The 25,130-nt window shown below is 41.5% G+C and overlaps 1 protein-coding gene across 1 annotated transcript in view; it reads left to right on the top strand.

Moving 5' to 3' along the window:
* The window catches only part of F13A1 (coagulation factor XIII A chain), a 162,632-nt gene that overhangs the window by 101,063 nt on the left and 36,439 nt on the right, over positions 1-25,130 (top strand). The window contains exons 9-11 of the mRNA XM_029945402.1: positions 11,647-11,750; positions 13,061-13,149; positions 22,211-22,364. Coding sequence (XP_029801262.1) covers positions 11,647-11,750; positions 13,061-13,149; positions 22,211-22,364 — 347 coding nt within the window. The remainder of the gene's footprint in view (positions 1-11,646; positions 11,751-13,060; positions 13,150-22,210; positions 22,365-25,130) is intronic.

Consider the following 25,130-nt stretch of genomic DNA (forward strand, 5'->3'; position numbering starts at 1 on the left):
AAAGTCATAAATTGAAACAACCTGGTTCATATTAATACCAATTAATTTCAATAGCATTCAAAAACTCCTCATATTCCCCCTGGCTTTTGTTCTGTTATTGTAATACAGATTGCATCTTTCTACATTATAAACCCACCTACACAATTTTACAATTACTGCTTCATTAAAATCTTTAAATCTGGGGCACCTCAGTGGCTCAGTCGGTTAAGCATCTGACTTTGGCTCAGGTCATGATCTCGTGGTTTGGGGGTTCAAGCCCCACATCCGGCTCTGAGCTGTCAGCAGATTCTATGTCTCCCACTCTCTCTGCCCCTCCCCTGCTCACTCGCAAAAATAAATAAACATTAAAGTAAATGATATCAGAGAGGAGAAGAATTAAAAGCAAATATACATTTATACTTTTACCTATTTATGTAGTTACCTTTGCCTTCTCTTTTGAAGGATAGTTTTCTTGGATATACAGTTCTTAATGTTTTTCTTTCAGCAGTTTGAACACATCATTCCACTGGCTTCTAGCTTCCATGGTTTCTGAGGAGTAGTCAGTTTTAATCCTATTAGTGATCTCTTGTACATAATGAATCACTTTTCTCATACTGTGTTCAAGATTCTCTGTTTGTTTTCAGCATTTGACAGCTTGAGGTATTTAGGCATATATGTACATTTATATCTTATATATATATATGCCTATATACATTTTATTTCTTTGAGTTTATTCTATTTGAGTTTTTTTTCAATTTCTCAGATGTATACATTAATGTCTCATCAAATTTGGAAAATTAGCTGTTATTTTTTCACATATTCTTTATGCTTCTTTCTTTCCTTTCCTTCAGGGGTCTTCACTGAGTGTGTTGGTATACTTGATAGTATCCCACATGTCTCTGGGGCTCTGTTCATTTTTCTTCATATTTTTCCTTCTGTTATTCAGACTGGTCATTTCAACAGACTTATCTTCAAATTCACTTACTCTTTCTTCTTTGTGTCTACTCAGATCTGTTTGGAGACCCGCTAGTGAATATTTGAATTTCTCATTCTAGTTATTGTATATTTCAGCTCCAGAATTTCTGTTTGATTCCTTTTCATAATTAATATCTTTTCATTGATATCCTCTACTTGATTAGACATCACTCACATGGTTTTCTTTAATTATTTGAACATGTTCATTATACCTTATTTAAAATCTTTGTCTAATAAACCCAGTGGCTTTCTTGGTGATAGTTTATCTTAGTTTTTTAATTTTTTAATGTTTATTTATTTTTGAGAGAGAGAGATGGTGCACAATCTGGGGAGGGGCAGAGAGAGGGAAACACAGGGTCCAAAGCAGAGTCCAGGCTCTGAGCTGTCAGCACAGAGCCTGACACAGGGCTCTAACTGACAAGCAGTGAGATCATTACCTGAGCCAAAGTCAGACACTCAACCAACTGAGCCACCCAGGCACCCTGGTGACAGTTTCTTTTGACTGTTTTTTTTTTCTGTATATGGACCATGCTTTTTTGTTTATGTGTCTTCCATTTTAAAAATTACTAGACATTTTAAAAAGCATAATGTGACAACTCTCTAAATCAGATTTCCTGCTCCCCAGAGTCTATTGTTGATGTTTGCGTTGTTGTTGTTGCTGCTGCTATTTGTTTGTTTGGTGACTCTCTTGGACTCATTCTGTAAAGTCTCCATTCTTTATCATGTGTGATCACAGATGTCTCTACTGGGTTAGCTTAATGGTAAGTTAACAGTTTGACAAAAATTTCTTTAAATGCCTTGAACTAACAAGTCCTCAGCCTTACCAAGGAGCTCTCTGTATGTTGGGGTAGTATCTTCAAAGCCCCATCAGTAAATTTCTAATTCTGCTGTACCCTTTACTTCCTGCTCAAGATCAGCTAGAAATGAGAATTTAGAACCCTCTTAGGGCTTTCTTGGGCATGCTCACAGCCCTGCATATGTGTGTGGCAAACTAGACTCTAAAGGAGTATGTCAAAATTTTTCAAAGCCCCCTGTGAACATTTCAGCCCTTAGGGTTTCCTTTTAAATTTTTTGGAAGGGAGAGGAGCCTTTTATTATCACAAACTTGTCTTTATGCAGCCATGATGTTAAACAGTTGCTTCTAATTATTTTTGAAAAACATCCCTTGGATAAGGTTATATGTACAGAGTGAACTCTAAATCAAATCAAATAAAAGAGAACTGCCAGACAAGTTAGTGACAATTCTTTGGAGATGGGGCTTTTAGGAAGTTACAAACCCATTTTCACCCCTTCAGTGGTTGCTAGAGTGCCAGGTCTATAGCTACCATAGTTGTGAAGCTGTTGGCTTTCATGACTGCCATGTAGTTATGGAGAGGGGGCATGGGAATAAGATAAATTCAAATGCTACAAAGCTCACTATTCTTAATGAGATCCATTTGTTTTTGTTGAATAAGTCCTCAGATTGTTGTAAGTCTTCAGTTCATTCGCAGAGTTCTGAAAAAGTTGGCTTTCATCATGTTTGTTAGTATTCTCATTGTTTTTATGAAGGAGCACTTTCTTGGAAGTCCTTACTCTATCATTTTAGAAATGTTTCCATAGAGCACACTCTTAACCACTACACAAATGGTTTCAAATCAGGAGTCAACCACACTCCTCCACAGTTTTACATTTTGTAGGAATATTTTAGTATCTAGTATCATCTTCCTGACACCTGTTGAAAGATGTGTTATTTTATGTATATCTTTTTATTTCTCTATTTAGTTTGTACATTATAAGGTACATCATTTCTCTTTTAGAAATTATGTGTAAAAGGCTATCTATGGATTTCTTTTCAGTATAATAAAGGAATGTTATAAAATATTTGCTTTGAAACTAGAAAGGGGCATTGTTTTTCTGAAGGTTCAAAATAATTTCATTAGACTCTCTTCCCTTTTCTATCATAGTCCTGTAAGAGAATATCTCCCAACAGGGCCTGAAGTCCCTAATCTACTCAAGACTGACTTGAGAGAAAACATGGAGGGAGTTTGAGAGGTTAAACAAAATCAAAGGTTACTACAAATACCTGTCAGGAAATTAGAATGGAAGAGAAAGTGAGAGCCATCTGCTAAACATAGAAAGTGTGTTATTTTCCATAATATTTTCCATAATAAGAAAAATATCATGTTTTGGTTAATCATAAGTTCTGCCTAAGAGAGTCATCATATATACCATTCAATATTTACCAGTTTTTAAATAATTAGAAGCTAATAAAATATAGGGGCCCCTGGATGACTTAGTTGGTTAAGTGTTGGACTTCAGCTCAGTCGTGATCTCATGCTTTGTGAGTTTGAGCCCCATATAAGGCTCTGTGCTGACAGCTCAGAGCCAGGAGCCTGCTTCTGATCTGTCTCTCCCTCTCTCTCTCTATCCCTTCCTGGCTTGTGCTCTGTCTTTTTCTGTCTCTAAAAAATAAATAAACCTTTTTATAAAAGGCATTAATAGGGGCACCTGGGTGGCTCAGTCGGTTGAGTGTCTGACTTTGGCTCAGATCATGATCTCACAGTCTGTGGGTTCGGGCCCTGCATTGGTCTCTATGCTGACAGTTCAGAGCCTTGGAGCCCACTTTGGATTCTGTTTCTCCCTCTCTTCCTTCTCTCCTGCTTGTGTTCTCTCTATCTACCAAAAATAAACATTTAAAAAATTTGAAAAGGAGTTAATAAAATTTATACCACATAGGCTATACTGAATGTACTAATTTCTTTTGATGATTAATAAGACCTCTAGAAAAACCTTATATAAATAAAAGGTATCAACCTTAGAATATTATATTCATAAATAGATTTATAATGCAAAATGGTAATTTTGGTACCCATTGAGACTGTTGGCTGTATTAAATCCCTTCAATAATTATGGATAAACTTGGCCAGAATTTATTACAAGCATTTTTTATACATGAGTTACCCAAAACAAATCTCAAAACCCAATTTTTTCTTCCTTTTCAGATGGGATATCAATTCCTAATTTGCTATGCCATAGAGAGTAGTATAGAGGGACAGGGTCTTATGTTCAAAATGAATCCAGCACAGGGAACCCAGAAGAATAACAGAGAGCCTTCTGCTAAGAAGTAATGGCAAAATAGTTCATAGGGATGGGTGACATCTACTTCCTAAACATTTTAAGAGTTGTTTGTTTTGTTTCTACTTTGTTTTTGCCAAATTTAATTTTATTCTCTGTCTTATCCTTTTTTCTGGTGCCACAATACAAAAGTAAAACAGCTAATCAAAGGAGGGGAAGGTATCAGGGCACCTGGGCTGCTCAGTCATTTGAGCATCCAGATCTTGATTTCAACTCAGGTCATGATCTCACAGTTTGTAGGTTCAAGCCCTTCATTGGTCTCTGCTCTGACAGCGAAGCCTGCCCAGAATCCTCTCTCTCCCTGTCTCTCTCTACTGCTCCCATGCTTATGCTCTCTCTCTCCGTCTCTCTCTCTCTTTTTCAGAATAAATAAATAACTTTAAGAAAACAAAAGAGGGGTGGCTGGGTGGCTCAGTCAGTTAAGCATTCAACTTCGGCTCAGATCATGATCTTGTAGTTATTGAGTTTGAGACCCACGTCAGACTCTGTGCAGACAGCTCAGAGCCCAGAACCTACTCTGATTTCTGTGTCTCCCTCGCTCTGCCCCTCCCCTTCTCGTCCCCACCCCAAAATAAATAAATATTTAAAAAGAGGAGAAACTATCAAAAGAAGAGAAAAAAGAAACTATGTGATCATCTCCCAATTTTAAAAAAAAACATTATTAATAAAGTTGCTATAAAAGCTCTTAATAAATATTCAAGAAACCAGTACCTGGAAGCTTAAGAAAAGAGTGGAAAAGCTCAGGACTAAGGAAAGACACACTCCCAGAAAACTTTATAATGGAAACAAACTTCTTAGGTACTATGATACAATACATGCAATTGAATATTTCTGGGTTGGCCTTAATTGAGTACGTACTGATAGGAACATACGGTATTTAGACTGAGTGTCCTTTCTGATTGGTTGCAGCTTTGGTTCCAACTGATACATGCCTGTGTCTGAGCAGTTGTTAGTTATTCTGATTATCACCCCTTCTATATATATACCTCATAGTTTCATTTTGGGAGTTACAGACCATCCCCAAGCCTGCCCTCCATTTTCAACCCCTGGTTTGGGATTTCTCATGCTACAGCAGACTGTGATTAAATTGATTTCTCAATATTCATTGAAGGACCCCTTCCTTGCAAAGGACAAGCAAAACAAATACCTTCATTACTTATTTTTTCTTGGTGAGCAGTTGGTTTCTATGATGGTGGGGGTGGGGAGGGATGGCACTAGCCTGATCTCCACCTGATTGGACCTCTGACCTTTGACTGACAACCCTAGAAAGATTTTAAATGCCCCTTCCTGGTTTTAACATTCCAACAGCCCCTAACTGTGAACAGTTGCATTCTGAAGTAGGGTAGTGCTCCATAAAAGATTCTTCCAGCATGTCTCCCCTTCTTTGAATAATTCCTTTTTATTGTCTTGCTTCATTACCTTTCCTAACTGACAAATTTTTTGTGTTTTGGGGGGGGGGGTCCAAGCTTTTATTTCCTCTTTGGAATGTTTTGTTAAACAAGCCTCAGAATCCACCAACTTGTTCCTTCTTCTTTCAACAGTTCCCACCCCACCCCATGCCTACTGTCATTGGAAGCGCCAGAGCTAAGCAATTCCAGGGTGCACTGACATTTCTGTCATCAATCTCATTGCTTGGATTAAGAGTACATCAAAAGAGTCAGAGAAGTGGGGCTGTGTCCATCTGCTACAAATATACAAACAATCTGCAGGATAGATAAGTGCCTTCCTTCCACCCCCTGCCATTTTTAAATAAAAGAATTCAAGTATTTAGTTTACACTTGAAGTTGATCTAACACATCCCCTCGAGGGCTTTCTCTCAATCTTATTTGTGCCTTCCTTTGAGCCACAATAAAGCTGCAGAAACAGGGTTACAAGCCCATGGCTCTTTCTTTCTTTTTAGGGAAAATTTCCTGGACAGATTGTGAATGAGATGACCCTGTGGAGTGTTTAAGCAGTTAGCCAAGTTAAAGGCAGTAAAGGACTGCCTTTATAAAATTATCCACTTCATTGTCTCCGAACATCTAGCACACAGAGTCCCAAAGCCCATCTTGATCTCAGCTGTCTCCTCTGTCCACTTCTCCATCATCTCATGGGCTCTAGTAACTCCAGATATGACCTGAGTCAGTGATTAGAACCAGGGCAGACTTTGAACTGTGCTCTATTTTCTTTTAATAAAAAAAATAGTCCACTTATTTTGGGGGAGGGGATTAGTGCATGTGTATTATAAAAATTTCAAACATGACAGAAAAAAACATATAAAAGTCAGAGTCATCCATATTCTAATGGCTCAGAACATTTTCAGTATTTCCTTAAGTATCCTTTGATATGTTTGTGGATCATATTCTTTTTTTTTTTTTTTTGCTGCATAACAAATTATGAAAAACTTAGCAGCCTCAAACAACACAAGTTTATTTTCAGTTTCTCTGGGTCAGGAGTTTGGGCATAGGTTAACTGGGTCCTCTGCTCAGGGTCCCAAATACTGGCAATCAAAGTGTTAGGTGGGGCTGTGGTCCCATCTGATATTAAGGACTCTCTTTAAAGCTCTTTTAGGTTCTTATAAAGATTCAGTTCCTTGCAGCTGTAGAACTCATGGAAGCTTCCATCTTTTACAGGGATAGTAAAAGAATGTCTCTGCTGCTTTAAGTCTCCACCTTGCTCTGTCTCTGATTTAAAGAACTCACCTGATTAGATCAGGCCCAACTCAGAGTCAACTGATTATGTACCTTAATTACATATGTAAAATCCTCTTTGCAACATAAGGTAACATAATCACAGGTGTGATACAGCATCTTATTCTTAGAATTCACCACATCAAGGGAAGGAAATTATACACGAGTGCAGGTCATTTAAAATTCTGCCTTCCACACATACCTACATGCACAATAAACACATACACAGTGTCCTGGGGTACAATTTTTAACACTTAACATGCCATAAGTATCTTTCCTGCCTAGTAAATGTAGATCTGCATTTTTGTGGCTGAATAATATTCTGTTTTTATTCAAAACAATCACATATTGGACAGTAAGACTGTTTCTGATATTTCCTTCTTGAAAATTATACAAAAATGAACATTCAGATGCACTTGTCTTTGCACATGTGTTATTATTTACTGTACCTAAATTCCAAGGAAAGGGGTTCACTGAATCAAAGGATAAACTAACCAATGTTACTTCAGTCCCTCCAAAGGTCCCTCAGCAATGCATGGTGCTATTTTTCCAGTGAGGCACTGCCTTTGGTGAAGATTCTGTGGATCCTTTGTACCAATTCTTCTGAGTTATTAGCATCCTTGAAAGGAGTTCTGGAAATCACTAGCTGTCACTGTAGGAAACCTACAAAAAGTAACATAAAGCACTTGTCACTTGTCACCTCCATCATTATTCTCTCTCAAAAAAGTTATTTTCAACTTGATTAAATAACTCTCGATGAAATGGAAGCTTTATTTTAATTTCCACACCACTTCTTTAGAAACCAGCAATGAGAAAACTAGAACACTTTGAAGGTTTATAATATTCTTTTACCTTTAAAGTGACACTGTGCATTCTGATTATAGAGTAGGAAGTCAGGTTTCAAATGAAGCCTCTGAGAAAATATAAAACCATGAATCTTAATAACTAACAGACAAACAAAAGTTTAATTACACCTGCCTTGGAGATGTCCTACACTTGCTAGGGGTTGTCCTTGCCTTTCAACCAAGCAATACTTTTTGAGCACTTCCTAAAGGCTAGCTTTAGTGCTGGGAATGTGACAGTGAACCAGAGCCCCAGAAGTGAATCACTCACGCTACGAATGTATAATGAAATTACAAGATGAGAACAGAAAGCCTGTGACAGATCTAGATAAAGAAACTTTAAAATAACCTTTCAGGAAGCATATGCATTTCCCAACCTGCAGAGCAAGGAAACAGAATTCAGAAATGTCTGTAAATATTAGCCCCTTTCACGGGGGACCTTGAAATCAAAGACAAGCATGTGTAACCAGAAATACTTAATATACAGCCCAAGGGGATCCCTCTAGCGTGAGTTTTCCCTGGCCATTCTTGAGCAGAGAGAATGACATTATTTTTAAAAAGCCCATAGCTTCGGAGGTAGCACCCTCCCACTCTGTTCAAGGCCGGCCTGGGAGTGCAGCCATTGGCTTTCCACCCACTGTCTAAGGCCCAACCCCAACCTCAGTTCCTTATCTGAGATCTGAAATACAAAGCATGTTTATCCTGTTCAAGGCTAACCTGGCCCAGGATATTTGAATTTAAATAAGGAGGTTCTGGTGCCTATTAATCTAGGGTAGTGGTGTAACAGTGGAATCCTAGCGGGAGCCAGGATTGCTAAACACAGATTGCCCACACGGATTGTGTAGGAAGCAGGACTGTGTCCATTTGGGATTTTGCAAATGTTTCATTGCTGTTTCTCTGGATCTCTCTGCCTAATGATGCAACTTGTACTGTTCTGAAGGGAGGCGAGCAGTCCTGTTTAAGCTCACAGTGACTTTCTTTCCAGCTTCAGAGCAAAGATGCAGGTTCTCAAGTGGGAACCAACCTCATGTGCCTGTCCAACACCTCCACACCTTGACCTTGATCTACATCTACACCTCCTTCCCCCTATGGACAAGTCCTCCCTCCCCATGCCCATGCATGGTGTGGCTCTCAACCTCATCGTCCTGCTTTCTTGGTATTTCTATCTCCTTTTATTCTATCTCCTATTCTCTGTTCTTTCTTCCTGTCCACTGGTTCTTCCTCCACAAGCACAACAATCTCTCCTAATGTGAAAATCGCCAAAACAATCCTCCCTGTGTTGCATTACCTTCTAGCCACTGCCCTATCTTCACAACCTAGATCACTCTGAGGGGAGAAATCTATGCTCCCTGTGCTCCCCTACTCTGGCTCTGCCCCACCAGCGGTGCGGCCGCCAGTAACCCATCCAATCCCAACTGTCACATGTGCATGGAAAAATGTCTCTAGGATTTCACCTCCTTTCTCACAGGCACCCAAGTTCATCACATCCAAAATTGAACTTGTCACCCACGTAATACACGTCCCCCAACATAAACAGTCTTCTCTCCCTCCTTCATTCAGTCTCCGTAAGTGGAGCCAGCATATTCCCTGGAAACACGAGTCTTCCCCCGCTCATCCAGCTGCCTCGTCACCACAAGCCTGTCGGCAGTACTCGCCCGTGGCTCCTGGCCCTCCCCGCAGGGATAGAGGCCACCTCAGATCTGTCAACCATCCTGCCTCCATGCCCACCTTCCACAAAGACAGATTTGCAAATTTAACATGCCCAAGAATCGAACTCAATTATTTGATTTGGGATAAAAGGATCTCACAGTCTCATCCTCCTCTATGGCATAGTTCATGGCTTAAGAGCATGGGCCCTAGACCTCTACACTAACCAGCTGTGTGACCTCAGGTAAGATTCTCAACCTCCCTGTGCTTCAGTTTCCTCCCATGCACACTGGAGTTAAAGAATAGTAGTACCTTCCTAACAGGGTATGGGAACCTCAGATGTACCAGTGTACATAAAAGTTTGACAACAGTGCCTGACACACAGTGAATGCTCCGCTGTTTGTCAGTTTTGTGATTCCCTGCCCATGCTCGTCCCCCCGCCCCCCGCGCCCCTGCACACAGAGAGGGGAGCATGGTGCCCTCATGCCACAGTAAACAGTGTGCCATCCCCCAGACACACCATGTGGGCTATTTCAGGCCTCCACAGTTTTGTTCTTTCATCTCTTGTTGACTTTCTAAACTCCCACATTTGTCATGACTTCGCTCAAAAGTCACTCCTGCTGTGAAGCTTTTCTTCACAGCCTGAATGTTGGCCCACTGAGACCCAGTGCACCCCACAACAATTTCCACTGTAGCCAAAACCACTGCTATTAATTATTTTTAAAAGTCTGAGACTTAACTACTTTTGAGCACTTACCACATTGCAGGCCCTGTTCTAAGTGCTCTATGTGCATTATCTTGTTTAAACCTCATAGCAAATTGGTTTACCTGTTTGTCACTCCTCCTAGATCATGAGGGTCTTTATGGACAAGAACCTATGTGTTTTATATTTACATTTATACACATCCCCAGCACCTAGTCTGGTACATAAAGGGCACATCGTTATATTAATAGCTCTGACTTGGCAGAAAATGATAGATACCATATGTTTGCATTCATAGGTCTAACAGGAGAGACCTGGCAGGGGACCATGGGGAGAGGAAGGGGGAAAGAGAGCGGGAGAGAGTGAGGGACACAGATCAAGGGAGACGACTGAATACTGAAAACTAACCACGGACTGAAGGGGGAGGGGGAGGAAGGAAGGGGGTGATGGTCATGGTGGGGGGCACTTGTGGGGAGAAGCACTGGGTGTTGTATGGAAATTAATTTGACAATAAACTATTTAAAAAAAAAGATTCAAAAAAAAAAAAAAAAAAAAGCTCTGACTTGAGCCAATCAAGATGAGCCGAACTCAGAGATGGGAACATGTACGAATTCCTAGCTTTGAAGGACATTTAGGCAAAGGATAAGTGGTAGTTGAATTTGAAATTCATCAGTGCTATAAACAAAGACTGCAAGAACTACCTCAGCCCACCATTAAATCGTTATTACTGTACGAATATTTTCTATAGCATGGACGGGTTAATGTGCTCTCATTTTTTTCTGTACTGTCATAATTGCAGATCTTTCCAAGGACATAGTAATACAATTCATGATGACATTTTATTTCATGATCTTGCCTTAAGGGTCACATGCAAAGTTCTGAAAAGTTTTGCATGGCCCTCAGCTCATGGGCTGCCTACCTTTGATAAAGGGTAAAGAGATACTTGTTGTGACATCCTTTTCTTCTTGTTGGACATCAAATGGAAATTTGCCACAAATTTGAGACAATTATAGTCAGAAGTTAATGTTATAGTTTCTATGGTAATGGCCTAAGCCCAGAAACACAAGCATTTTATTGCTTGTTACAAGAAATATGCTTTTTATAAATCTAATATGCATAAATGTAAATATAAAAGAAATTCAAAGATATATGTATTTTGACTTCAATTAACTTTTCTTTTCTACCTTTTTAGTACATAGTACTTTCTGTTTCATTAAAGCAGAGAGTGGTTAAGATCTAAACTGTTTAGGATGCCTGGATGGTTCAGGCTGTTAAGCATTAGACTCTTGCTTTCAGCCTAGTCATGATCTCATGGTTCATGGGATTGAACCCTGTGTTGGGCTCTGTGCTGTCAGCACAGATTTTCTTGGGATTTTCTTTCTCTCCCTCTCTCTCTCTGTTCCTCCCCCATGCATGCATGCTCTCTCAAAAATAAATAAACATTAAAAAATCTGTTTAATGCTCTGAGTAGCCTTGAAACTGATGAGGAAAGAGTCATGTCCAGATACCTGGTGCCCTCCCACGGGTGCCAGTGGGAATGCATCTGCCCAGCAAACTCAAGGCTAGGATATCTCTCCGAGTCTTCAATTTGGTTTAATCCATTCCAGCAATTTGTGGATAGCATAATTTCATGAGTTTTGGTCACTTTTTTTTTTTAATTTCTTGGAGCATTGAATGGAATGGGAGGTTTAATCTCACCAGAGCGGTGTTTTCTCAGGAACTACCACTGCTGGAATGAAGCCTGGATGACAAGGTCTGATCTTCCCGTTGGATTTGGAGGTTGGCAAGCCGTGGATAGCACCCCCCAGGAAAACAGTGATGGTAAAACGGCATCCCCCTTCAGGGAACTTATTTCACAGCCATCTTTATTTTGCTGTTAGGATTGCATTTGATGTGTGGGAAATACTCCCACTGGGAACCAACATCAAAAGTGTGCTTCCTGGGTACATGTACAGTATTAGCTGCCTGTCAATCAGGTTTAATTTCATTTCAATGACCGGCTTTCCCCTGATTATGCTATAACTGGCAAGAAAAAGTATAAAACTTAACATATATAATTCATCTACCCTTGCTTTGATAAGCAGTTTTGAAGACAAGAGAAAAAATATATCTGTGTAAGCACTTTTACTAGGCTCTAAAATATACCTCAGCCCTCTGTGATACACAGTGATAAGATATAAGGCAGTAGAGAAAATAAGTAACTCAAAAAATAGTTACAGATCATCCTTTAAATTGTTGTCTTACCAGAACCTGATTTCCTTTTATGTTGTTTGATTTCTTCCAAAACGTAGTATGTGAGTATTTGCCATCTAACTTACAGGCTATGGTAAGCAATGAGAGGCAGCCATGACCTCCCCCAGATTTTTATAAAATCACATCATAAGCCTCCACTTCTCTTTAATGCGATGATAAACATCAGTGGCCTGGGGACATTATGTTTACTTCCTCAGGTGTTGATATGAGATATTGATGTGTGCATATATACACATATATCCATAAACATTCATCACTTATTCATAAGAGAGTCTTATGCTTTATTTATGCTGGATTTTGAGAATGTTCAACACTTTCTGGTGTTCTGGATTATATATCATGAGGAGATGTCAGAGATGACTAATGGCAGTTAATTTCTTATTATGCCTAGTGACTTCCTGAATGTATGTTGGTCGTGAGTCAACGTGTGTGGTTTATGTCTAAATTCCCCTATTTAACACTTGACATATGCCCATAATGTCCAAAACCAAAAATCAAAACAAATAACACCACAACGACTGGGGACACACTACCATTTCCAACATTTCAGACTCCAGCTTGTTGTAAAAGGATCAACCCTATGTGGGCAAACTGCTCGGTGTGAACACACTTGAGTTTGTGTTTGTAGGAGGAAGAACAGACACAGAAATAGTGATGCCCTCTATGCTTCTCACGGCTTCACATTTTGGTTTGAGGAGGCATTTCCAACAAAGCCATCTTGATTACACATGTTGGTCATTCGCCCTCTCCAGCCATGGGAAGCATTTGGGCTAACTCAGCAGTGAAGTTAGGAACATTTGCCTCTACAAAGCCTGTATCTGTGTCTGGACAGAATTGAAGATGACAAACTCATACTTCCCTTCCTCTGTGTGACGCAGGGATGTATCGGTGTGGCCCAGCCTCTGTTCAAGCCATTAAGCATGGTCATATTTGTTTCCAGTTTGATGCACCCTTTGTTTTTGCAGAGGTAAGTAGAAAGCTGGAGAAAAGTACTCTCTTCCCCAACCTGTTAACACTTGAAAAATAAGACACCAAGTTGTTACTTCTAAATTTCTCAGGTACATGGTGTGTGTTTCATGTCTACAAAGTTGCCTAGACATCATTCCAACCTCCAGGCTCTTAAATCTAAATCCAGTTCTTACTTAACATTTTTATTTCCTTGATGTTCTAAGATTTTCTCCTTGAAAATCAATTGCATTACTAACCTTAGCTTAGTTCTTTGTGCCCATGAAATAAGTATCAACTGCTCCTGAGAAATTAAGTGACTCAGTGAATCCCTTAACAAAAGATTGGTGGAGGCAGTCCATGAATCAAAATTTCAGAGCATAATGGTTCGCTCCCAGACTAACCTAGCCGTTTATGTAAAAACAAAATCAAATGCACCCCAGACATGGTCTTAGTCGGTGAACTGCAGCCCATTTCCTGCCACTCCAAGCCGTCCTCCATCCTTGGGGAGGGAGAGGTGAGCTGCTGGAACAGGGCAGGGAGAGAAAGACAGCCAGGAGGCAGCACACTTAATGGGTTGGTGGGGAAACTTTGGTGAAGGGTCTGAAATTCTGGAAGATGTGGACGGGAATAGAAACAGATGAGGTAGTTGGAGATTACTCCAAGGAGATCTCTAAAATTAAAATTAAATATAAGAGGTGTCAGTAAAGGAGAAGGCCGGAAGGTTGCTGAGGGTTGGGGGGTGGGGGGGTGGAGAGCAGAGAAATACATGATAGGCTGATAGGCAGGATTTGCCAGAGTATAGTTTCACCCATAAACTCAGTGGAATAATGTCTGTCATATACTGAGTTCTTACTATGTAATCACTTTGCCTATCACTTGAGGCTCTTAGCCACCCTTTAAAATTGGTATTATGGGAGTTTCTAGGTGACTTAGTTGGTTAAGCATCTAATTCTTCATCTCTGCTCAGGTCATGATCTCACAGTTTGTGAGTTCAAGCCCCATGTTGGGCTCTGCGCTGTCAGTGCAAAGCCTACTTGGGATTCTCTCTCTCCCTCTTTCTCTGTCCCTCCCCTCCCACCACTCTCTCAAAATAAATAAATAAACATTTAAGTAAAATAAAATAAAATCACTATTATGATTCTTCCCATTTTACAGAAAAGAAAATTGAGGCAGAATGGTTAAGTAACCTTTCTACATTGACTGAACTGATAAATAGTAATGCTAAAATCTAAAGCCAGGCAGGTACTCGAGCTCACACTAGTAACCACCATACTCTACCCCTACTCTGGAATGAATAAATACCTATTATAATTATGTGGCAGGCACTGTCCTGTGGGGAATTCAGAAGCCTCTGCCCTTAAGAAACTAGATTCTTGATGGGAGATGACAGTACTTAAGGAACATCAAAAGTTAAATAACAATACAAGAGACTGTGGAACTCATTGTCAGATGAGCAATGTAGATGATAAATGATCTGCATTTAATGCATACAGACTTGTTAATTGAGAAATATGGGTAGGAACTGATTAGGACAGTAAAGGCCATAAGACATGGTCCAGGGAAGGAGGGTGACATGACAATAATGACACTTGTGTGATAGCCACAGTGGATGAGGAGAGCAATGTGGGAACACACGGAGGTCAAGGGGGTAAGAAAGATGCCAGAGGAAGGAAAGAATTTTAGGCAGAGGGGACAAATTGAGCATCCCGATGGTGTGTATGGGAAATTACAAGCTGTGCAGGCTCAGGAAAAGTGATGCGTCAGGGGTGTCAAAGAAGAAGGCGAAAGGAACTGGATGCGGGAACTTTATGTCCTGAAAAATGGTTATTGCCACCTGTAAAGGAGTCACCACAGGGGAGAAAGGTGAGCCTGGTGGAGCCTAGACTTAAAGGTGATGCCCCGGAGGGCAGTGCGTGGGTGGGGGGAGGTCAGCTGGGAGGCTGTGCTTTCTCCATTCCCACCAGAGAGGGCAGGGGGTGAACCCCCGAAGTGGCAACAGCAGAGTGGGGAAGGCAGAGGCAGCATTCGGAAATGTTTAGGAAGTAATGTAAGCGTGAATATTTAGACAGCAAGATCAGGCATTTGAAATACGCAAAGGGAACAGTATTTCTTCCACGGAACTACCATTGCAGTTGCTAAAAGCCTGGGGGAAATAGGCAGAGCGTATTTAGAATTTCATCCCCTCGATTTCATTTTGGGATTTGAAGATTCCTCCCAACCTCCCCAGCCGCCAGCTGATAGTTTACGACGCTGAGAGAACCTCTTAATGGGAAATCACTCTAAAATTCACAAAGCCTTGTTTTCATAGTTTTATTATGCTTTATTGCTGCAAAGAAGGAGACCTCTCTCTGAGAGCGCATCGCCTAATAGCTGTTAATGCAAACGCTTTTTGCTATTATTAAATATAGATCGGGGTGTTATGCGTGTCATCGGGATTCGCAGATTATAATTACTCTTCTCTCTGCCACTGCAGACTTGTCTGACAGAACACAGGAGTTGTTGCTTTGGCACAGCCTGAGCCCCAGGGCTGAGCCATTTATAAGAGACACTCAAGCTGTTGAAAGTGTGTGAGGAATCTTTCCTCAAGGGTATCCAGAGTAGGACCGCATGGGGGGCATCGTATTTAACTTTAATGAGAGTGTCCGTGACTCAGGTTCATTCTGCATCCTCCCTTCCCGTTCCCATCAGCTGGCTGCGGAAGCCCGCCTGTCGGCACCCCAGGCAGTCAGCAGAGTGTGCCTTTTCTTGCCTCTCACTTCGCTGACTTTCTTGGTCATCCCTTACTCACTTCCGGGCTGGATTAAACATGTTCACTGACGTGTTTTGATCTTCTCAGAGCCGTGGTCTCCTTGAGTGAAAGCAGAATCCAAAATAAGAAGTGAAGGGGAGCAGAGGATACAGGCTTCCAGTTATAGAACAAGCCACGGGGATGAAAGGCACAGCACAGGGAATGTAGTCAATGATGTTGTAATAGCGTTGTGTGGTGACAGATGGGAGCTACGCTTGTGGTGAGCACAGCATAGCGTAGAGAGAGGTTGAATCACTGTGTTGTACACCTGAAACTTATGTAACACCATGTGTCAACTAGAGTCAAACAAAAAAATTTAAAATTAAAAAAAGAGGCGTGTGCATGGGAATCATCCGACCTCTGCCCCTTTCCCTTTCCTCCTCCATTGTAGAGACTTATTCTTCATGTGTCTAAATTTCTCCCGGGGCTTGATGCCCATTTCTCTGCCCTCCTCTCTTCTCATGCTCTGAGAAGGCCTCCATTTTAAAAGCCCATCTGCCTTTTCTCTCCCCAGTTCATGGTAGCCTATGGTTTCTAAAGGGAGAGAGCAGAGCAGTCCTAAGGTCTGGAGTCACTTCTGAGTTTCCATGTTCACTGAGCCCTTGGGAGTTGCTGCTTTGTTTCTATCTTAGCTTCTTCTCACTGGCTTTATCCTCCCCCTCACATCATCCCATCCCAAACTTGCACACGCATGCACGTTCACACACATGCACACTCATCCTTCCATCCCTGGCATTGAGCTGATGTTTGCAGCAACGATGACTGGTCCCCCCAGGTTAGGGTGACAGTTCCATTGCTCAGAAGCTACCTTCCCTTGCTCTGGGTCTCAACTCAAGGTTACTTCACTACTACTTGTTGGCCCATTCTTAGGGCTCCTTTTCAGATCTAAAATAATCCTTCCATTTATTCAAGTAGCATATATGATTTGGGGATCAGATTGGCTTCTATTTTTAATCTTCCTCATGAATCTTGCCAGAAACACCTTCCAAAAACATTATGCATTCAGCCAGGCCCATGATCCCCATTGTTACCCTTTGAGCTCTGTACAACACTGGGCTCTAGGAACTTGATCCCTAGCCCACTTCCCTTCTCTTCTCTTACCCCTCTCTTGTCTATTCTCTGTAAGCCAGCCAGAATTGTCCTTTAAAAATATGAATAAAACATGTCACTCCTTTGTCCCCAACCTTCTAATGGATTTCTACCACCCTTACAATAAAATAATAAGTCTTTACAAGATTCTGTGTGATCTCGCCGCTGGCTTTCCTTCCATTCCTATCTGTTGCTCATTTCCTTACAGCCATATTGACCATGCTCTTCTGGCAACATGCAAACAAATTCTTGTTTGAGTCTTTATATACACCATTCCTGTTGCTAGGAAAGCCCTCCACAGCCTTTACCACACTTTGCATACTGGACCCCTCACTGCACATCCAAGTCTCTGAGCAGGTCACCTTTTCAGAAAGGCCTTACTCCCCACCCCACCCCTTCCACACCTAAAATCTCACTTCCTGCCCCATTGCTTTTATCCTTCTACCCTGCCTTAGTATTATTCTTTCTCTCCCTTCTAGAATACAAGCTCCACAAATGTATCCTCATCACTGAAAGCAAGTTCTAGCACATTGTAGTCATGAATAAATACTTGTTGAATGAATGTATAAATGATGGATGGATGGATGGATCAGTGAATCAAGCAAGCAAGCTAACAAAAGCTGATGCAGAGTATACTGCTGAGAATAGAGCCTCAGAGTGATAAGGATCCAGATCCTGCCCTCGGGTGCTGGCAAGTCCTGGCGGGAGATGAGGCCCAGGGATGGATCAGCAGAGAGCACACACAGGGGCCTGGCCATGTAGCCGACCCCTAAGGCTGAAGGAATGGCAAGCACAGGGTAGACGGATGGCAATTGTGTCAGAAAGGCTCTCTGACCAGGCAGGTATCCAGTGCCTCCATAAGCCCCCAGAGGAGCACCACTTTCTCTGCACAGCCTGTTTTGTAGTTATCCCTACTTGGAAACAAATGAACAAAGCTAATTTTCCTGGGTCCTGAGAAAAGAGTTTCCATCCTTATTGGTAAAGAGCATAGCTTCTGCCAGCAGTAGACATATGCTCACATTCCATGGGCACAAGCAGAAGTTTGTAGAGAGGGGGCCCTTAGCCCACTGCCCCAGCCCACATTTATTGAGTCCCTGAGGCTCAGCAACTCAGCAGAGGCTGACTAGGAAGTGCCTGTGCAACAAGGAGCAAAGGTGTGGTGTGCTGAAACCAGCACTGGGTTTCATGGTGGGACACCCATGTTCTATATGACCATGTCCCTTCACGTGTAGAGATAGGACTAGATGGCCCCTAAGTCTCTGTTCCATTCAAAAGAAATTAGCCTTAAATATAGGGCTTTCTCTAGCAGTACTAATCTACCTTTCAGCCCTGCAAGAATGGTAATTTTAAACCAAAGCTCAGAGATATTGAGTAACTTGCCCAAAGTCCCACAGTGCAGTTCCAATATTCTTTCCAGCATCATCTGCACTTATAACAGTCTACCACAGACAGACACAGACAGGCAATTGGCCTTGAGTTTGGACCTATCGCTGGTACTTTTTCTCTGTTTACTTATTTATTTTGAGAGAGAGAGAGAGAAGGGGAGGAGCAGAGAGAGAGAGGGAAAAAAGACAAAATTCCAAGCAGACTCTGCACTGTCAGTGTGGAACTCCACTTGGGGTTTGAACCCACAAATTGTGAGATCATGACCTAAGTCAAAACCAAGAGCTAGACACTCAACTAACTGAGACACCCAGATGCCTCTAGGTTATCACCCGTATCTTCTAAGCCCTCAGAGGCTCATACACAGCTGAAATGGAGGACCATTGCACTGGTGGTTGAAACCAAAAGAAAGCTTGCTAAGTCTTTTGGAAAGAATACTTGCCTTCCACACTCCCTCGACATACATATGCAATAGCCATTTCATATGTGGATTTCTCCTCCCCTCTCTCCACAAGGGACAGTGCTGCTGGGCTGGCCTGAGATTTTAGCCCACATAAATTTCCTAAGCTTTATACTCAAGGGCAGACAATGATTTAGCCACTTTCATACTTAGCCGTGTCTTTCTGGAAAACCGTAAACTGTTGTAAGGGCCATTATTAAGAAAATATTTATCAGCATTGTTGCTATAATTTGCAGGCGGAGAGGGGAGCTGTTTGGGCTTGTTTGCCCTCCTCCAGAGGGAAAGCCAAAATTCTCAGGAAGCTCAGTTAAAGTTTTCTTAACTCCCCCCACCCCCCACACACAAAATGACAATTATTCCTTATGTTACTGCTCTGTCATTGCCTACTCCTGATTTCATATTTTGGCTTTATTGATACCACGAAGCTATGGTTATTCTGCTGAAGAACAAGGTGACCGTCTATCACACCTCAGATATCTGAGGCCCATGCACGTAACCACCTGAACCCCAGGCATGAAACCATCTCACCACCTCATGGTGGCACTCGAGGTTTGGCAGGAGATGTGGGAGAGGCGATGCATGGTGAAAGTCAGGGAATGGGCCAGCCCAGGGTGAAGGTCAGGGAACAGGCTGTGGGCCAGCCCAGGGTGAAGGTCAGGGAACAGGCCGTGGGCCAGCCCAGGGTGAAGGTCAGGGAACAGGCTGTGGGCCAGCCCAGGATTTTCATTCTCTGAAAATGAAAATGGTTGGTTAGCAGCAACCAACTACATGACCACACACCTTTGCTGACCCTTCTTGACCCACTTAGCACCCTCATCTGTAAAATAGCAATAATAATATATATTATTATCAGGTGGCTGTGGTTGTGAGGTTTAAATTAAATAATTTGTAAATGTCCCTGAAACCTCATGGTTATTCAATAACTTAAGGCTACTTGTTTTCTCCTTTGTAGAGGTCAGATTTCAAGTAAATTCAGAAGATTTTGTGAGAAAGCAGCAAAACATTCTTTTTAACCTCAATTTGGAAAGTTAGGGTTCTATCATCCAGTTCCACATTACCTAATAATAAATCATTACATTTTTACTCAGTTTTAAAGTTTACAAGCCATGGTCAGATAGATCCTATCTCACTAAAATGTTCCTATGAAATTGGCAGAACACATATAATTATTTTCATTTTATAGAAACAGGAACTTTCTAAAAGTATGCATTCAAGATCAGAACCCAAGGTTCATGAAGCCAATCCAGTTTGCCTCTCAAATACTCTCAGAGATCTGTGGCAGCGGCCAGTCCCTATTTCTGTCACAATCTTCCCCTCTCCATTCTGTTCTTTTTTATTTTTAATTTTTGCTTTTTTCTCTTTAGCTGTCTTGGGGTATAATTAATGTAAAATGTTGCACACCTTTCATATATACATCCTGATGAGTCCGGACATACCCATACACATGTGACACCCTCCCCACCATGAAAGAACTACACTTGGCCATTGCTTCCCAAAATTTCCTGTGTTCTTTAGTGAGTTTCAGTTATGTTTGGTTGATAAGAACACTTAACATGAGATCCTTTAGTTTGCTTAGTCCTACGCATCTTCCAGTTTTCAACTTGGCTGTTACTTCCTAACCACGCCCACCCTGTCCACCCCACTGTCCCAGGTGCTCCCATGGCATCTTAGACATTCCCCCACAAGGTACTTATTGTACCATATTGCTGGGGTTCTCAGGTCTGAGCATCCAAGACAATTATTTCAGACCTTCTTTTAAAAATAGATTTAGGAGCACCTGGGTGGCTCAGTCAGTTGAGATACTGGCTCTTGGTTTTGGTTCAGGTCATGATCATAAGGCCGTGGGAACATGGAGCCTGCTTAGGATTCTCTCTCTCTCTCTCTCTCTCTCTCTCTCTCTGTCTGTCTGTCTCTCTCTCTCTCTCTCTCTCTCTCCCTCTCTCTCTCTCAAATAAAATTTTAAAAATTAAATATAAAAAATAATAAATTTAGGGTCCCACCTAAGACCTCCTTGATTGGGCATCTATTTTTTGAAAAGTTCCCCAGGTGATGCTAATGCACAGAATCTCCCTTATTAGAAAGTAAATCCTCTAAGGGCGGTCAGAAACCAAATGTATTTTGTCCATTTTAGGACTATAGCACTACAGTATTTTGGCAGTAGTATTTATTTGTTAATTTATGATATTATTATTTATTGAGTGTTTGATCTATGCCAAGCCCTATGATAAGTAATTTACAGACATCTTTTCACTTAATTCTGCCAACCATCCTGGGGAAAGGCGCTGTTATTGCCCTATTTGAAAGAGTAGGAATGGAAACATGTTGGAATGTTGGAAAACATTTCATGAACGCATCAGGGACTATTTTCAGCTGGTGCCCCTGATAATGCACCATGGTTTGTGTTTCCTACCCACTCCAATACTAATAAGTGGGATCCCAAGAAAGTGTTTGTAAAGAATATAAAAAGAGATTCTGTGGGAATCAGCCTTCAAGCACAGCTTTAGACACTGTTGCTGAAAAGAAGAGTGATAAGACAGAATGTCATAAGAGCTTGGGGGTCAACCACCATGGCCCAACGATGCTGTTTCCAAATACCACAAATAACGGTTTCGTTGCTGAACCACCAGAAAATTGCCTGAATTTTTCCTGATAGCCTACTATCATTTTTCAATTAAAATGCTTTTGGCTGCAAGTAACAGAATTAAAATGACTTAAACAGGAAGAATTTAACTATAAGCTTTTCTCATGTAAGTAATCCTAAAGTAGGTAGTCCCAAGGTGGGCTCAGACATTTAACAGCACTGTTAAGCCCTCATGTGCTTCTTATCTTTCTACATGGCCGTCTTTGTATTGCTGGCAATGTTTCTCTTCACTGTCCCAAGGTGGCTACAGATGCTCCACGCATCACACCACTTCATATGAAAACATGCAAAAGTCAGAAGGAAAGGGAAAACTCTCTCCTTTATAATGGAGGAGAATCCTTTCCAGAAGCCACCCAGAAGACATCCTCTTCTTCCTGGCAGTAGGTCACACAGCCACTGCTGTCTTAAAAGCAGTCAGGGAAAGCAAGTAACAGGCTTGGTGCTTTTGGCTCTTTATGAGGAGATGGGATTCACTAGCAAGGAAAAGGGGAGAAAGAAATGGTTGATGCTTGAACAATCAATAGTCCATATACTCTTAATTAATGACACCTCTCATGGCTAATAGAAGCTAGGGTGCCCTTGAGATTCATTTTAAAATGAGTCAAACCCTGTGAATCCAATGCTGTTGAAGAAAGGAAATGTCAACTAGGGATCCCAGATGACTACATCCCTGAGAGAGATTTTGGATGATGGCTAATACTCTCCTCTTCTGTTTTTAGGTCAACAGTGATCTCATTTACATTACAGTCAAGAAAGATGGCACTCATGTGGTTGAAAACGTTGATACCACCCACATTGGGAAATTAATTGTGACTAAAGAAGTTGGAGGAGATGGCATAAAGGATATTACTGATACCTACAAATTCCAAGAAGGTAACTCACTGCCACTGAATGAGGATTTCTTTGCCCAAGCTTGTTTGGTACTTCCCCACTGTCACTATGAAACGTGTTCCAGAAAATGAACTATAAACTCTCATGAGGTAAACACACCACACCCACAATTTTTCCATGTAGTTCTCTTTGTTTGTTTGCTTTAAGTAGAATTCCCTTTCGCATGTCCTTTAAAAAAGATTTGGTTTAAAGTCATGCCTATTTTAATACAATACAGAATGTGTTCTTTTCACAAAAACACAAAAGAATCTTAACTTTCAATAATAGAAAACATTGTCTAACTAATGCCACTTTAGTTCAATAAGAGAAATTTAAACAACCATTCACAATTGTTTAGTGCTTTACAAACTATTTTCATGTACATTGTTCCACTGAATTATCGCGGAAGTCCCTTAAGATAGATAATACAAAATTAATAAGACAGTGCGATCTCACTACTTCAGGCCAATTAGGTTGAAGGCCCATTTCAGTTATAAAATAATGGTAATGTTAATAATTGTTATTGTGTAGATGGCTTCAAATGCAGCTGTTGAGCTCAACAAGTCCATTTCAATCAGTACCAGGTGCCTACTCTATGTCTGGAATTGGGTTTAGTGACAGGGATCCCTGTGGTGAGCAGGACTCAGTTTCCATTCCTGGGGAAGTGATAAGATCATCATGCAGAAGGGACTTGAGGAACAAAGAAGGCGGACACTCTGTCCAACCAGAAGATTCAGAAAAAGGAGACCAGGATAAGAGAAGTCACAGACCACAGTTAAAGAAATCTAGACAGGGACTTCCAGGCAGTGGGAACATGAATGAACAAAGGCATGGAGGTGTGAAGTAGTCAGTGCATGTAGGGTCCTGAAGACATTACTAAACCATCAGTTCAGAGTGCCTAGTGGCTGGAGACAAAGCTACCCAAGGTCAGTAATAGACAGGAGGTAGAGGAGCTTGGGAGCCTTGTTGGAGAGTGTGGAGTGTATTTTACAAATGATTCACCAGCAGAGGTTCTTAGGAGTGGCATTTATTTTAGTGAATGGATAGAAATGACAAGTAATTAGCATATACCTAAATATTCATCAGTATTCCTGAAGTGCTAAGAAGTGCAGAATTTGTTTTAAATATTTTAGACAGTCTCTCTGCTCTTATTTAAAAAAGCAATTTGCACTATAAAGAGAAAGCTTGCTGAATTGAGAACTCTTGTGCATTGTATTAGAAATTCAGGATTTTTGTCATCTGAACTAGTGAGTTTTTGCTGCATTTCTGAAATGGTTCCTTCTCTTCTGTTGGTTATCAACCATTGCACAACATAGATACAAAGATGGGTTTTTTTGTTCCTTTTGGGCTTTTTCCTGAAATAAGAGTTTTTTAATGTTTATTTATTTTGGGGAGAGACAGAGAGACCGAGCATGAGTGGGGCAGAGAGAGAAGGAGACACAGAATCTGAAGTAGGCTCCAGGCTCTGAACTGTCAGCACAGAACCCCACGCAGGGCTCGAACTCACAAACCACAAGATCATGACCTTTAGCTAAAGTCAGACATATAACCGACTGAGCCACCCAGGCACCCCAAGAAATGAGAGTTTTTTAAACCGTAACTACCATAAAACCAAACAAACAAGTAATGCTTTCTTGTTATAGAGTTATAGACAAAAAGGTCAGGAAAGGAAAAATAAAAGTCCATAGGAAAAAAAAAAAAAGCAACTAGCTGCAGCGTTCATGCATTTATTCACTCATTCATTTAACAACTTGCTATTAACCACACACCGTATTTCCAGCACTGTGTAGGGAGGAGGTGCACAGTCCTGCCTTCCCGTATATCTGGAGAGATGAGCGGAAGCAAGCCCTCACCAAGTTGTGTGGCAGGTCCCCGGAACTGGGGTAGACAAATGCTGCAGGGCACAGAGAGAAGGGACTTCCAAGTCCCCTGGAGAGGAGATTCTGGAGGACATTAGTGATAGGCTCACTGAGACAGAAGGATAAACAGGAATCAACCAGGTGTAGCATGAGGAGAGAGTTCTCCAGGAAAAGGCAGCCCAAAGGGACTGGGGATAAACTCCTGGTCTGGAAGAAGTCCTGACAGTGTCGAGAGCAAGAGGTGACCCGGTAGGGAGCCGTCCAGACAACAAGCTGTCTCGTCTAAACCGCACAGCAGAGCACCATTTTCATTAGCTGTCATCTCTGGAGGTGGCAGTAAAAGCCAAATCAGGGTCAGATGTCAAAAAACAGAAGGGTCAGGTGTCAAAAAAGGGAAGGAACACCCCCCCCAAAGAAAAAACAATATGCAGAAGGAGAGTCGGGGTCTTGACCAGGGGTGGACACAGGATTAAAAGAAATAAAATGCCCCAGCTCTGAATGGAAAAGATCTCTGAGGGTCAGGCTTCCAGAGTTTGGCAAGAAGGCAAGGCTCAGGGAGGTGGGTGGTGTTGGGGTCTGGTCCAAGGAAAAGAATCCCTAAATCTGCAGAAATAGTTGCAAGAGACTCCCCATCTTGCTTCTGGGCTGGAGTCTGATCCCAGGAGGTTAATTAGCCTCTTACTCAAGAATGGCAGATGCATTTTAAATTCTGACTTGAGGTATGACCAAGTGGATTGCTGTTTACAGAAGGAGGCAGAGATGGCACCTGGATCTGGTGGGAAAGACTGAGTGATTATGACGTTGCCATGGGCCCCTAGGAAAGGCTGCTGACATCCGTGGTCATGCATTTGTCACTCTGATTCTCATTATTGAATCTCTCATATAATTTCTCTCTCCATAAATGCTGAAT

Source organism: Suricata suricatta, chromosome 7, assembly GCF_006229205.1.
Source record: "Suricata suricatta isolate VVHF042 chromosome 7, meerkat_22Aug2017_6uvM2_HiC, whole genome shotgun sequence".
NCBI classification, from domain to species: Eukaryota; Metazoa; Chordata; class Mammalia; order Carnivora; family Herpestidae; genus Suricata; species Suricata suricatta.